Source organism: Phascolarctos cinereus, unplaced genomic scaffold (genome assembly GCF_003287225.1).
Source record: "Phascolarctos cinereus isolate Bilbo 61053 unplaced genomic scaffold, phaCin_HiC Scaffold_2;HRSCAF=192, whole genome shotgun sequence".
NCBI classification, from domain to species: Eukaryota; Metazoa; Chordata; class Mammalia; order Diprotodontia; family Phascolarctidae; genus Phascolarctos; species Phascolarctos cinereus.
The window spans coordinates 147,450,451-147,465,624 of NW_027555625.1; the positions used below are offsets into that span (position 1 = coordinate 147,450,451).

At 41.7% G+C, this 15,174-nt stretch overlaps 1 protein-coding gene across 1 annotated transcript in view; it reads right to left on the minus strand.

Moving 5' to 3' along the window:
• Positions 1–3,964: 3,964 nt before the first annotated feature.
• Positions 3,965–15,174, minus strand: part of MAL (mal, T cell differentiation protein (MAL blood group)) — a 48,411-nt gene continuing 37,201 nt past the window's right edge. The window contains exons 3-4 of the mRNA XM_020988012.2: positions 12,822–12,962; positions 3,965–5,246 (exon numbers count right to left, since the gene is read on the minus strand). Coding sequence (XP_020843671.1) covers positions 5,172–5,246; positions 12,822–12,962 — 216 coding nt within the window. The 3' untranslated portion in view covers positions 3,965–5,171. The remainder of the gene's footprint in view (positions 5,247–12,821; positions 12,963–15,174) is intronic.

Below are 15,174 nucleotides of genomic sequence, written 5' to 3' on the forward strand. Positions count from 1 at the left end.
CCACCATCTGGACCAGCCCCTCTTCTTGCCCTTTGAACCAGTTTCCATGCTGAAAGACTCCACTATGCCTGTTTCTTTTGTTTTGGGCAGTTATTTTTGGTATGTAGAGATTTCCAAAGAAGCAGCAAATAGGCCAATGATGTTCAAAGCAACAGGCTTTTATTTGATATATTTTGGTTTTGTTTTTTTTTAAGGCAATTGGGGTTAAGTGACTTGCCCAGGGTCACACAGCTAGCACATGTCAAGTTTTTGGTCTGAGGCCAGATCTGAACTCAGGTCCTCCTGACTTTGGGGCTGGTGCTCTATCCACTGCACCCTCTAGTTGCCCTAAGCTTTTTTTTTTTTTCTTAGGCAACTGGGGTTAAGTGACTTGAGGGGTTACATAGCTAGTAACTGTCTCAATCCAGATTTGAACTCAGGTCCTCCTGACTCCAAGGCTAATGCTCTATCTACCGCACCACCTAGCTGCCCCTATTTGATATGTTTTAACTCAGGCAAATGAAAGGTACTTAATTTGAGGCATATCCTAGGGAAGGGAGGAAGGTGAGATGGCCAGAGGCAACCACTGCTTCTCTTAATTAAGGACTGACCACTGATGTAGCACGGATCCTTGTGTCCTGAATTAAAGTAAACCATGGGCACCTAAGCATGTGTATGCTGCTTTATTCTGTGCTGAAAGGAACACAGCATTTTTTTTTACTGTAGTGTAGACTTTGGAATAGAAGTGACTGATCACCCCATCATCTAGGCAAGAGTTTTCTGTTCACTAAGGTGTAATACCCAACACCCTGCCTCCTTGGTGAGGCATCACTGTGCATGTGATTTTTATCCCAAGAAAGGGCCTATTTAGGAACATGCGTAGGACAAAGTACCCCTGCCTTCTTGATGGAATTTACGCTTATGTTACTTTTAACATACACTCAAAATATTTTGGTCTTATAAAATTGTGGCAAGGTTCTGGAAGCCCACTCATTCCCTTGGGAATGTGCAGTAATGAGCCATCTAAGAGACTAAGGTGGAATCCAAGGAAGTGGTTAAGACCACTTATTATAGGTGACACTTATCTAGTATACGTCTGATTACCCTTATCGAACTGGAAGCACCTGTGGGCAGGAGCTTGGAATTATCTTTGAATTCACAGGTCTTAGTAGATGAGTTGCATTGAGTAGGCACTTAGTTAATAAGCATTTATTAAGTACTACTGTGTTCCAGGGACTTCCTAAGCACTGAATATACATAAGTGCTGTTGAAGGGGTTTCTTGAATCATAGATCTAGGGTCAAAAAGGCCCTCTTATTGTTCAGTCCTTTCTGAGTCTTTGTAATGCCTTTTGGAGTTTTCTTGGCAAAGACACTGGAATGGTTTGCCACTTCCTTCTCCAGGTCATTTTACAGATGAGGAAACTGAGGCGAATAGGGTTAAGTGACTTGCCCAGGGTCACACAGTGTCTGAGGCCAGATTTGAACTCCGGGAGATGAGTCTTCCTGATTCCAGGCCCAGCACTCTATCCACTGCACCATCCCTGAAAAGGGTAAAGGAACCATCAAGAGGCCAAGAAGGTTCAGAATCAGCTGCAGAGTAGAGATGTAGCCTGGGCTACTGTCAGTGGGGCAATCTGGAGCCTACATCCAGATTCAGGTTAGGAGAAGACCCAAGGACAGGTACTGCAAGGGATCATGGGGGTCCATCGGTGCTGGAGATCTGACTTGACTGCTAGTAATGTAGCATATGGAAGGACGTGGGCTTTTCCTGGAGAATCTCTCTGAGCCACATTATTTTTATTCAGAAGAAAAGTCATGAGGAAGTATGATAAAGTAGATAGTTTGGCTTCAGAAAACCTGGGTTTGCGTACAGTATCCACCATTTAATAGCTGTGTGACTTGGGGCGTATCACTTGTTATCTTGGACCCTCAGTTCCCTCATCTGTAAAATGAGGGGGTTGGACATGGAGATCTTTAAGTTTCTTTCAGGTTCCAACATTTGAAATCACCAGAAATGCAGGATGTCAGGAGCATTGCAGCATCACAAGTAGAACTCTCACGAGCAACCAGGGCTTTGTCCAAGGCTTCGTTTAGGAAGACAAGCTGTCTCCCCACCTCCCAACACAGACTCTCAAGGACAGCTCTAGGCAGGCTCATGGAAATCAAGGTGAGGCTTCCTGTGTTCTTTGTCTCCTGTGGGCAAGGGCTTGTCTAACCAGGGTAATTCTTTCTAGGAGTCCTCCATTTGTCTATTAGGCCTTTCCTTTTCCAGGTGTCTCCCATTCATTCAGACCCATTGCTAGGTAACTGGGAAGCTAATGTAAGCCACCTCTCTGTGTAACATGATATATTGGATGGAAGACTGTATTTAGAATCAGAGAACCTGTGTTCGAATCTTGCCTCTGCAACTTATTGCGTATGTGACCTCAAACAAATCACTCCACCTCAGTTTCTTAATCTGTAAAATAAAAGGGTTCTTTTAGATGTTCTATGAGGTCCTCTCCAGACCTAAATCTATAATTCTATGGTCCCTTAAGGCCTTAACCTAAAGAAATAACTTCTTTTGAGAAGTTTGGACTCCGTGGCTGGGGGCGTATGGTATATTTTTGGTCAGAAGAAATTTCAAAAGCATCAAGTCATACTGAGAGTTGTTCCTTTATGTGTAGGGTAGCAATCAGCATGGGAACTAGGAAGAGAAAAGGTCTGCAACTACTTAGGGTATAGCATGAGTGTTTGTGACATCCAGGGAGGGTTAATTTTTAACATTATTTTGAAAAAATGCACATATTTTTAATGCCATAAAATTCTACCCTGCCTAGCATGAGCCCAGACATTAAGCACCTTCTCTGTCTTACCTTTGCCAAGTACTGGGCCTGTGACCATCATTAAGATCAATTAGATAACAGTGGAACAAACTTAACTCCTGACCACTATTAATAGATGCCATGGGAGGACAGCAGGGTGGCTGCCACCTGACTTCCTGGTGCACAGTTTATAGGGTTACAGATTTCTAGCTGGAAGAAACCTCAGATTGTCTTGTCTAATCCCATCATTTCTGAGGAGGAACCTCAGCCTCAGGGAATGAAGTGATTTATGCCAGTTCACCCAAGTAGGAAGCATCAGAGATAAAATTTGAACCCAGATCCTTGGACTAGTGCTTTTTCCACCGTTCCAATATAGCTACAATAAAATTCCATATACATGCTGGTGTTGAAAGGGAAGTCACAAAACACTCCTCTAAGAAATAAAAATACTCTGCTTTATATGAAAGATGGGATAGTGGATAGTATGCTAGGTTTGGTGTGGGGAAGACCTGGGTTCCCATCCCCTCTCAGACCCTTACTATCCTTTGAACTGGAACTAATCAATTAATCAACTGATCTCAGAGCCTCAGTTTCCTCAGCTGTAAAGTGGGAATAACACCTGGCATACCTGCCTCACAAGGCAGTAGCAAGGCTCCAATGAGATGGTATAAAGGACCACACATATTTAAAAATATTATATAAAATTGGTCATTGTCATACATGTCACTGGCAGGGTAGGAAGCAAAACAAGCAGCCTATGTGTTGAGAACCCTGGGCTCCAATAATGGCTCTTTCCCTTATGGAGACCATGGGACAATGGACAAATCCCTTCATCTCTCCCAAGCACTATTTTCTCAAGTGTCAAATGGGTACAGTAATTCCCACCAGGGTTATTATGAGGATCCATGGAGAGGTGGGTGAAAGGGCTTTGGGAACTGTGAAGAGCTGTAAGAACATGAAAGACTAGTAGCACATTTGGGAGTGTGGGTGTCGGGGATAGGACCCAGAAGCCGCTTGGCCAGCTGTATGTGGCAGGCTTCCAATGTGCTTATGAATTTCTGAACAATCTCTTTTCTCTTTTCCATAAAACACCTTATAGCAACATGAAAGGCATATCTGTCACATGGGAAGCAGAACCTTGAAGTCTGAGTCCTTTTATGCTCTGAATGATCCAAGCAAGTTGTTGAAAATAGTTTATTGTTGTCACTGATATTTGAAAATCTACTGAACAAAATACATGGCCCACTCTCTAAAGACAGTATTTGAGTGGATTTTTTTTTACAAGCAATCAAAATAGCCCATCTGGAATAAATTTGTCCTGGTTTAAAGAATACTTTAGTAGGATAGCAAAATTCATTTTGCCTTGTAGTAAAGGAGCTGTCGGGTAGACTCTGCAACCATGTAAGATGACTGCCAACAGTTGACGGGCCTTCAGTGGCCACTCCACAAGTATCTGTTGGTTGACTGATGGGTAGTGGTGGCATTTTGAAAATCACAGAGGAAGTAGAGGAGTGACATTGGCAAATAAAAACAAAATACTTGAAAAGCTCTTACTGGACAAAGGCTAACATCATTCTATGGAGATGCTCAGCTGGAACACCATAAAAAATTACTCAGAATCCTACTCCTCTGAGAGGCACAGGATGATGCCAATATACAGATCTGCTATCTGAACTTTCCTGGGTCGAGGGAGGCACCATTCAATTATAACCAAGGGATTTCATGTAAACCATGGTTGGGAATCTTGGTTGAGGCTGGAGAATTTTATAATAAAATTGGTTTGGAAAATATTTCCTACAGAAAAGAAACTAAAGAATGTAGAGGCTGTATCCCCGGTATATACGTCTTGTGTAGCCACCCAATATCTATGTTGTTTCATGGCTCATCTCCCCTTTCATGGCTGATCCATCATCTTCTGCTGTTGGCTCCAGAAAGAATCTGTTGGGAGGACTCGATCCCTAGCACATGCAAGATCTCCTAAGGATCTAAAACCATGGGGTGGGATAGTGAGTGAGTGAGATCAAAAGTGGCCATGGGGAAATGTCTGTCATAGTTCTCGGGACCCAGCAAAGGGGTCTGAGGAGCCTCATTTTGTCATCTACTTTCTCCCAGAGTTCAGTCCTTCACAAACAGGAAATCATGATGAGAAAAAGCAGTCAATACTTGGAAGTAAACACAGCAAGCCCCTGACTTCTTATATGCAGTTAGTTATGCGAGACAGTAAAGACAAACACCAACAAGAAACAGATAGGTTTCCACCCCAACCCTCCACTTTGTACAAGAGAACAGAGATCCATTTGAGCATCCCTGACTTTTAAAAAGCTACCCCGGGAGGATGGCCAATCAGTTAACACCTTCTGGATTTTTGGGTAAACTTCCACAGGACTTTAGGATGCCTTCCATCTGAATAAAGAAAATACTGCATGGATCACGTATATCAGAGTGGCAACATACGCAAATACCTGTAATCAAAATAAATAAGCAATGATGAGCACATGGTATTAAATGACAAAACAGGAGTCATTCTTTGCTTCACTCTGTGTTTAATAATGTTCAAGCCTATTAACAGCTAACATTATAGATCACAGACCAAATCGCACAGAGGTACAAGCACAGGGGATGCTCAGTGCCCCTAAGGACAGGTCTCCTCCACCATGCATTATAAGCCTCTTCCTCCCAAGAAAGACAAAAGACAATTGTGTCACTGGCCCTGACTTCAGCCAGTATGGGTGTGTGTGTGTGTGTGTGTGTGTGTGTGTGTGTGTGTGTGTCACACACACCTGGTATAAGTAAAGATACAAGTAGAGTTGGAAGGGACCTCAGATCTTATTTAGTACAATCTCCTCACTTTATAGAGGAAGAAACTGAGGTCCAGAAAAGGAAAAGGGACTGGCCTGAGGTCACATAGTCGCTAAGTGGCAGAGAAGGCATTAGAACTCAGGTCTTTTGGCTCCTTAGTCCGGGGCTCTCTGCTCCAAACCATTATACCCATGGATTTATTTCAAAGTGTTGGTATTTTTATAAACTCAACATCTCTCAATAAATACAATCTAAATATGGAATGGATAGAATGGTACAGCAGACAAAGTGCCAGGTCTGGAGTCAGAAAGACTCATCTTCTTGAGTTCAAATCTGGCTTCAGATACTTACTAGCTGTGTGACCCTGGGCAAATCACTTAATCTTGTTTGCCTTAGTTTCCTCATCTGTAAAATGAGCCAGAGAAGGAAATGGCAAACCATTCCAGTATCTTTGCCAAGAAAACCCCAAATGGGATCACAAAGAGCCAAGCATGACTGAAAAAGGACTGAATGATTGAAAAATTATGGAGTAAATAATTAAAACTTGAAAATTCAACTATATCACAGTAAAAGATGTAGAGATTTTAACTGCACTCAATTTTAATTGCATTTTAACTATTTAATTTCATTGGCCCCCTGTCCTCTTCTGAATTTGTCTGGGTACTTGTCAAGTTTCATTGCTGCTGCTGGGGTTTTTCTCCTTCAATGACTGTAATTAATACACACATGGGTTGTGCTGTCATTTCTGTTTAATTATATTTGCATTTGGGCCTCTTCTCCCTCTTTTTATCCCCTCTCAGAACTTTGTAGGGTATCTCTCAGTTTCTCATCGAGGCAAGGAATGAGGAGGGATTCCTTTAGGTCTTGCTTGGATTGGACCTAAGCCTATACGAAAGGTTCTATCTTCAGAGCTTGCTTTTGGGAAGAATCACTCCCCAGTCTTTGTGTAATGGCCATTACCACCAGCTGGAAAACAAGGGACAATTGTATATTCAGTTGGTCGCCCATGACATAGTAGATGTGGGGCCACCTTCTGTACTGGGCCTTCCTGTATCTCCCTGCTCTGTTAGTACCTTCCACTCCTGTTCTATAAACCTAGTATGTACATAATGACTAGCATAATCAGTAATATTTTATTTGCATAGTGCTTTTTTTTCTTCTAAATTACATATGTAAAGTGCTCTAAGGTTTGCAAAGGCTTTAGACTTACACAGTTTGTTTGCCTGTTTTGGACTCCGTGAGGGCAGCAAATATTTTTGCATTTCTTTGCCTCCCCAGGGCTTGGCACAGGGACTGGTACAAAGTAAGTGCTTAATAAATGCTTGTGGGCTAACAGAAGACAAAGGATCCAGCCTTTAACCTCTCTAGCTTTTTTCTGAGGATTTTTTTCTTGCATTCAGCTCAAATGGCCCAAAGGTCCAGAGACTTCAGGAGGAGAAAAGGCTGCTAAGAGCTTGAGAAACTGCCTACCTTTTCCATAACACAGATACACTCTCTGTCTTCAGTAGCTATCACTATCCAGAGGAAGAGGAGAGGCTGTGACTTCTTCCCTTTGGCCACATCTTCCTTTAGGGCTACTTTGGGCAGCTGCCTCTCAGGCATTATTTGAAGGGTAGCTGAAGGCCTGCCTACCTAGAACCCCAAAGTTCTCCCCTCCTCCACCTCTGCCACACATACACTCCAACATGCCCTGTTGAGGTGCATCCTGGAGACCATATACGTTTTTAAAGCGTTAAAACGTGATGCTCCCTGAAGAGAATGACCTGTTAGTGGGATGGCACATTATCAGGAACTTCCAGGTTCTAGTCTCAGTGTGACCTTGACATTGACTTCTCTGGATCTCAGTTTTCTGAACCGTTTGGTCCAGATGATCTATCTGGTCTCTTCCAGCTCTTTTGATGATCATCTGAAATTTTTTTTTTTTTAAGATTCCTAAGGAACACAGAGATACTCTTTTATGAGGGGCACACATCCACGAAAGCCAGCTAGGTGCTGCAGTTAATAGAACACTGGGACTTGAATTCAGGAAGACTTGAGTCTGGCTTCAAGATACTTTAGCTGTAGGACCAGTCATGCAACCTCTGACTTCCTCAATTTTCTCAACTGTGAAGTGGGGATAATAACAGTACCTGCCTTCCAGGTAGGTAGTTGTGAGCTCAAATGAGATAGTATCTGTAAAGTGCTTGGCACACAGTATGCCTTAGTACATGCTTCTTTCACCTTAACGCCCTTCTTCTCATTAGATTTAGCCCATTATTATGAAATAGAGAATAGACAGGAAGAATACGAAGGACAGGCAAATTTTGTTGGGCAAAATGGAAGTGAGGAAAAGTCGACAGTATGGAGTACTTCATGGACACTTATCAGGTCCAAGGAGGGAAGGGGGGGAACAGGTAGGAATAAGAGAGAGGCAAACTGCCCAGTTCACAATTTACCTGGGTGGGACGGCCCACCTTCTCCCACCATCCCTCTCCTGTTTTTTGGCCTCACCAGCTTTATTCTCAGGCACTCGTTTGGAAGCTTACCTGCTTTCTAAATGGAATTTCAAAAACTGGTTTAGTGACTTAAGGACACAGGGGTCAGAAAATTCTAGCCCAGGCAAGTTATTTTTTCCCTCTATGTCCTTTAGTGACTCTCAGACACACCTACAAACCATAATCCGTGCCCTGTCTCTGCCTTTCCCCCCCTCCAGGGATGGAATCACGGCTGTAAAAGTATTCTGGTTTTCACTGAGGGAAAACAATAAGTAATCCAAGTTAGCCAATAACAGTCGTTCAAAATAACTCATCCAGGAACCTTTAAGTGTTCTCCATGAAACCAGTGGGTTTGGGAGAAAACAAATAAGACTTCAGAACAGCTACTCTATCAAAATACGTTTACTAACTTCCTAAATGAGGGGTGGAGACATACGGAGTAGGAAGAGAAATGGGTCCTGTGAATGCTGTAAAAGTCTTCCTGGTGACATTAGAAAAGCTAGCCAGGGTTTCTGTTAATTATAGCTCTATCATTAGAAACCTAGATTTGAATCCTGACTTTACCTGGCTGCCCTTGAACAAATCATTTTCTTTCTGAATTTCAGCTTCTTCATTAAAAAATGTGGGTGTTAATTTGGGTGACTGATTGATAGAGATTCCTTAGTGAACTGAAGGTTCAACATAAATCAATAGGGTAATGTGGCAGCTGGAAAAACCTGCATTAAGAGCAGAGCACCCGGGCCTATGAAAGGCAGAGGCCTATTATATGCTTTGCCCTGGTCAGATTCCATCTGGAATATTGTTTTCAGTTTTGAATACTGTATTTTAGCAGATACATTGATGGGCTGAAGAAAGCTCAGGATAATGAAGGGTCTTGAGTCCATGTCAGATGAGGATAGGCTGAAGGAATGGGTAGCTTGGAGAAGAAAAGACTTAGGTGAATAGGAAAGCAAAGATCAAATATTTGAAGGCTGTTGTATGGAAGGGGCCCCGATTAGACATGTTTTGCTTGTTCTCAGAGGGTGCAATAGGAGCAGCGAATGGGTGGAAATTGTAGGATAGGCTAGTTTGCTTGATATGAGGGAAAACTTCCTAATAATGAGTGCCATCAGAATGTAGAACGGGCTGTCTCAGGAGGCAGTGGGGTTCCTTTCACTCCTTGATTCAGGGGTTCTTCATCTGAGGGGCCTGTGAATTTTGGAAGGGAAAACAACTACATCTTTATTTTCACTAACCTTTGGTTTCCTTTGTACCTCTATGTATCTTATGCATTTATGAGGAGTCCATAGGCTTCAAACTGTTACAGGGGTCCATGACACAAAAAAGATTAAGGCAGAAGAACTCAAACCCAGGATTCTGATTCCAAGTGAAAAATGGTATCCTTATCCCACTCTGCTGTCATATATCCTTGTCTCATTAATTTGGCCTGGGGTACAAAGTCAGGAGTTTGGGGGTTCTACTGCCAGGTTATTTTTTAGATTAGGCCAAGTCACATGGAAGTCAGGTTTGTCAGCCAAAAGAATGGGCCCAGAAAGGCCTACTGGAAAGAACGTTGGATTTTGAATGAGAGCAGCTGAGTTTGAATTTTGGCTCTGGTATTTACTACTACTTGGGCTAACCATTTAATCTCAGGTAGGCCTAAATTGCACCATTTTAAACACAGAGTTAGACAGGGAGTGGGGAACCTGAGACCTTAAGGCCAAGTATGGCCTTCTAGGTCCTAAAGTGCGGCCTTTTGACTGTCAAAAAAAAAAAAAAGAAAGAAAAAGAAATGACTGGCATTAAAACAAAGACGCCGTCAAAAGGCCAAACTTAAAAACCTAGAAGACTACACTTGGCCTTAAGGCCGCAGGTCCCCACCCCTGAGTTAGACCAAGTGATCTCTAAGATCCATTCCAGATCTAGATCCCATGGAGCCATTCACCATCTAGTCGTGCTAGTTCTACCAAATCACTGAAGAGAACTTGGTGCTTTCTATCTATAATAATAGCCAACATTTACATAGAGTTTTAAGATTTATAAAACACTTTCCAAATATTATCTCTTTTAATCCTCACAATAATCTTGGGAGATAGGTGCTATTAGTATCACTATTTTGTAGTTGAGGAAACTGAGGCAGATAGCAGCCAAGTGACTTGAACAGGATCACACAATTAGTAAGTATCTGAGGCAGAATCTGAACCCAGGTTTCTCTTTCTCCAGGTCCAGAGATCTCTAGCCCTTACACCACTCAGCTGTCTATATATTTGAAGCGTCTGGGTAGAAGGCAGAGATGTGGTTGGAATAACAGAAAAGGCAGAACACTTGAGCTCTACTCACACCTTTCACGATTTGCTGACTGTATGGCCTTGGGTACCTTGGGTATTAATCTTCTGGGCCTCATTTGTAAAGATGGGGTATTGTTTTACCTGTCCAAAGGCAGGGACTGGATGAGATTATCTCAAATCTCTCAGTTGCTTTTTAGTCATGTTCGACTCTTTGTGACCCCATTTGGGGTTTTCTTAGCAGAAATACTGGAGTGGTTTGCCATTTCCTTCTCCAGCTCATTTGACAGGTGAGGAAACTGAGATAAACACGGTTAAGTGACTTGCCCAGGGTCACACGGTTAGTGTCTGAGGCCAAATTTGAACCCAGATCTTCCGATTCTCTATGTACTCTATGCACTGTATCACCTAGACACCCCATTCGAATGCCTAGCTTTCTTCAAGGTACAGCTCAAATGCTACCCTCTACACATAAGGCTTCTCTTGAATCCATTAGATGCTAGCCCAGAGGTTCCCAAACTTATTTGGCTCATTTGACAGATGAGGAAACTGAGGCAAACAGGATGAAGTGACTTGCCCAGGGTCACACAGGCCAGTCAGTATCTGAGGTTGGATTTGAACTCAGATGTGTTGCTGTGGAAAGGGCAAGAGACCTGGATTTTTATTCTGCTTTTGATGCTTATTCACTGCGTGAGTGGCTCATATCTCTTGCAGCTACAGTTTCTTCATCTGTAAAATGAGACAATACTTGCTATTCTTACCTCACAGTGTTGTCATGAAGACAGTGACTTCTGAATGATAAAATGCTACCTCCCTCTTCTAATTAGAGAGATTGGGCATGAGGGGTACTGAATGTTGCAAGTGGGTTGGTTTTTGCTTAACTGGTTTTTCTTTGCTACAATATAGGGTTCAATAAGAGGGGGATTATATATCAAGAAATGACTGGCATAAAAACAAAGAGGCATCAATAAAAACAAAAACAAAACCAAAAAAAAATCCGGCCCTAAATTGTAAAGTGTTGTATACACTCGGGCAATTATTATTATTCCAATCCTAAAATCTATGATTCTAGAGGATTTTTGCAGATAATCCATCTCCCAGTGCCAACAGTACACAGAGGCCTTTCTATATATAATGCATGGTAATTTTTTCTGCAGATAGATGTCCTGAACTCTAATCTATTTGCCTCACATACTTTGAGGGATGGAGGGCAGGGTGGGGTTGGGCTACTTGTGATTTTATTGATGTATGAATGAAAAATCATTATCAAGCTCTATGTACATAGATCTCCCAGCAAGTAGCTTCCCTTTCCCAATGCAGATTGGTAACGCCTGCAATTTATAGCTTTTGTGAGTTGACTGGCTTCCTGAATGGTTAAGACTTTTTGAAATGATTGTGTTACAATGATAACAATATTTCACGCTCATAGATTAGTCAACAAAGCATTGTTTTCTCTCTTTTAAGACCCATAAACACAGGGGGTGGGGAAGGTTGGGAAGATATTATTTCCGCCATTTAACAGATGAGGCTGAGGGTCATTATTCTTCTCTATATTTCCTTTTTTTGGGGGGGGTCATAATTTGCTAGGAAAGTTTACACCAGAGATAAGACTTGAACCCACATCTTTCTGACTCTAATCCAATTTACTATACCATTATTACATTACCATACCATGCCTTATTACATACACAGTAATAGCTCAATAACCTGTTGTCAAGTGGGGGCCATGGACTTTCTTAGGGTCTCGTCAAAAGACCCAGTTCCCAGAGAAGTCATTGCCTGGACATTTTAGTCCCTCACTGTGACACTCGTCTTTTTCTATCTAGTTGTTATGAAGGCAATGGAGGGAAGATATGCAGCACAGACCAGGGCTCCAGTATCATTTGTCTTTAATATCTTGACCTTTTCTAAAAGGTCTCCTACTCCAAAAAAAACAGTGAATTTAAAATCAGAGGACTCAAGGTCACATACCTGATGGATCCGAGGTAAGATCTGAACGTAGGCCTCCAGGACACCACACTTAGCACTCTCTCTACTATGCAACACCATCCCTTCTCTTTTCCTACCTTCCTAGTATTGTTGTATACCTAACCTCCTTCCCACGTTCTAAGTTCCAGTCAAATTAGCCTACTTGCTGTTCCCTATATACTGCATTTCACCTCCAGTCTTGTGCTTTTACTTCAGCTGTCCTCCATCTGTGGACTGCATTCTGGCCATCAATACCACCTTGTAGAATCTCTAGCTTCCTCCAGACTCTGTTCAGGTGCCATATTCATTGGGCTTTTCTCGCTCCCCCAGTTGCTAGGATCCTCTACCACCATAAAATTAAATTACTTTGTATTTACTTCCTATGTTCTTGTTTCCCCTAGTAGAATGTAAACTCCTTGAGGGTAGAGTTTTTTATTTTTTTGCGGTGGGGCTGTGTCATTGTATCACCTGGAGCCTAGCATCTTGAACATATTAGGCACTAAAGAAATGCTTGTTGCATGAATGAACTTACCACTGCAGAGATGTTTTCTTGGTAATATCTAAAGGTTTCATTATTTCCGTTAAGTTTTCTCTTTAACTCAATTGTGGCATAGGCTTCGAGGACAGAAGCACTCAGGTAAAATAGAGCAGCAGTTGAGTGATAGGACACATCCTGGAAGGTCGCAGAAAGGAACCAGTCAGTGGGAGGAAGCAAAAAGCACAAAGACCTCATAAAGCAGAGGTTCCCATACTTATTTGGCCACCTTTAAAAAAAAAGTTACTCAGTGCTCTCCTGGAAATCTACTTTCTTTAACCCTTTAACGGTTTTTAAAAATTTGCATAACTTAAAAAAACCCATAAAATATGTATTTTAAAAAATCATGCATCTTAAATTTAACATTTTATTGTAAATTTGTGGGTTTTTCCCTGCATGGAAATTTTGATGATAAATATTGTGTCATGGAAGCATATAGTATCATGCTGTAAATAAGTCATTACATGCACATATTCCTGCCAATGCACGTTGGACTTCCCGATGATGTGTTTGACATGCTTGCCTGCCAACACTTGCTTGTTAAGATCTGTCAGCGGACTTGACCATTACTTGGTTGTAACTTGCATTTTGTGTGTTTATTTGGAAAATATTGTAATCACTATGACTTTAACTCTGTTACACAACAGATGAAACATGTACAAGTGATTTTTCAAAATTTTATCTTCTCTTTTTTCCTTATGTCTCCATTACCCCATTATTTTTATTCAATGCCCCCCAGTTGTACCCGAGGCTGCTACCATGTCCCTCCCCTCCAGGGGGAGCTATCACCCACTTTGGGAACCACTGAAAGCAGCCAAGCCATTCAAAAGAAATTACTTCCATCAAACCTTCAAGGACCTGTGACTTCACTGGCAGGTTACCTCTTTGGAGAGTAATTGCAACTCTTCTAGGCCTTCATAGACTATATTTGTGAATACTGTTGTTGATGACCCAAGTCCACAGTTGGTTTGTTTTTGACAAAGATATTGGAGTGGTTTGCCATTTCCCTCTCCAGTGTGTCCCCATTTTACAGTTGAGAAACTGAGGCAAATAGGGGTTAAATGACTTTCTCAGGGTCACACAACTAGTAGGTGTCTGAGACTGGATTTAAACTCAGATCTTCCTGATTCCTGCTCTATCCACTGTGCCCACCTAGCATACCCTAGCTGAAAGAAAGCCCAATCACATGGGAGCCAGCCTTCTAGTGATGAGTCACCCCCCCCCCCGCCAAACCTCACTCAAAATTCCTCAGTGGGGCAGGAAACAGATTAAAATATAATTGGGAAATATTTAACAAAGTAAATAAAAATGCAATATAACATAGATGAGTATGATATCCATAGGTTCCCAAAGCAGGAGGTACTGCCCCCAAGGTGGGCGCTGAAATGATCCAGGATGGGGTAGTAGTTTGAAATGAAGTAAATTAAAAAAACAAAAAACATTAAAGGGCTAAAGAAAGTAGATTTTTCCAGGGGGCACTGAGCAATTTTTTTAAAAAATGAGGCAGTAAGCCAGATAAGTTAGGGAACCTCTGCATCTAGACGAAGAGTTTTTTGTTTTAATCTGGAAGCTCATGAAATAAGTTTTTTAATATTTTGATAACAAAATAAACAAATCACATTGAAATACAGTTATCTTGTGTATTTTATTTTATTCATTTAAAACAGTATTCTGAGACAGGATCCCATAGGCTTTACCAGACTGCCAGAGGGGGACCACAGAACCAGAAAGGTTAAGAAGAAACCCTGTATCTAGGTCAAGAACTTGGCCTCGGTTTGAAAGGCAGTTAAGTGTGGCTTTCTCTACTGTTGGGAAGAGATAAAATCAAGCCAAATGATACTGGAGTATCTCCCTTTTCCCATCATTTCCCATTGGCCAAATACAGACAACCCTAGAAGACAGAGCTGCCCCTAGAAACTTCTCAGCCTCCCCTCAGGAACCTTCCTCAACCACCGTAAACCCTTGGAGGCAGAGAACCTTTAATGGCATATGCAGTAATGCGACATTCACAGGATCACAATCTCTGTCTGCAAGGGACCTCAGAGACCATTGAGTCCAACTTCCTTATTTTAAAAAATAGACTTTTTATTAATATCTTTTTTTATATAACACATTTATTTCTTCCATATTCTCTCCTCTCTATGAGGAGAGCTATAAGAGTTATGCCTTATACCAAATAATTTTTTTTAAAGAGAAAATGTTTCAGCAAACAATCAACACATCAAAAAAAAAAAACCCAAGCCTGACATTATAAGCAAAGTTCCACACTCTCTTGACCTCCACCTCTGCAAAGGAACAGAGCCTCTTGTCTTTTCTTGGGGCCAAGCATGGCCTTTTCAATTTTGGAACA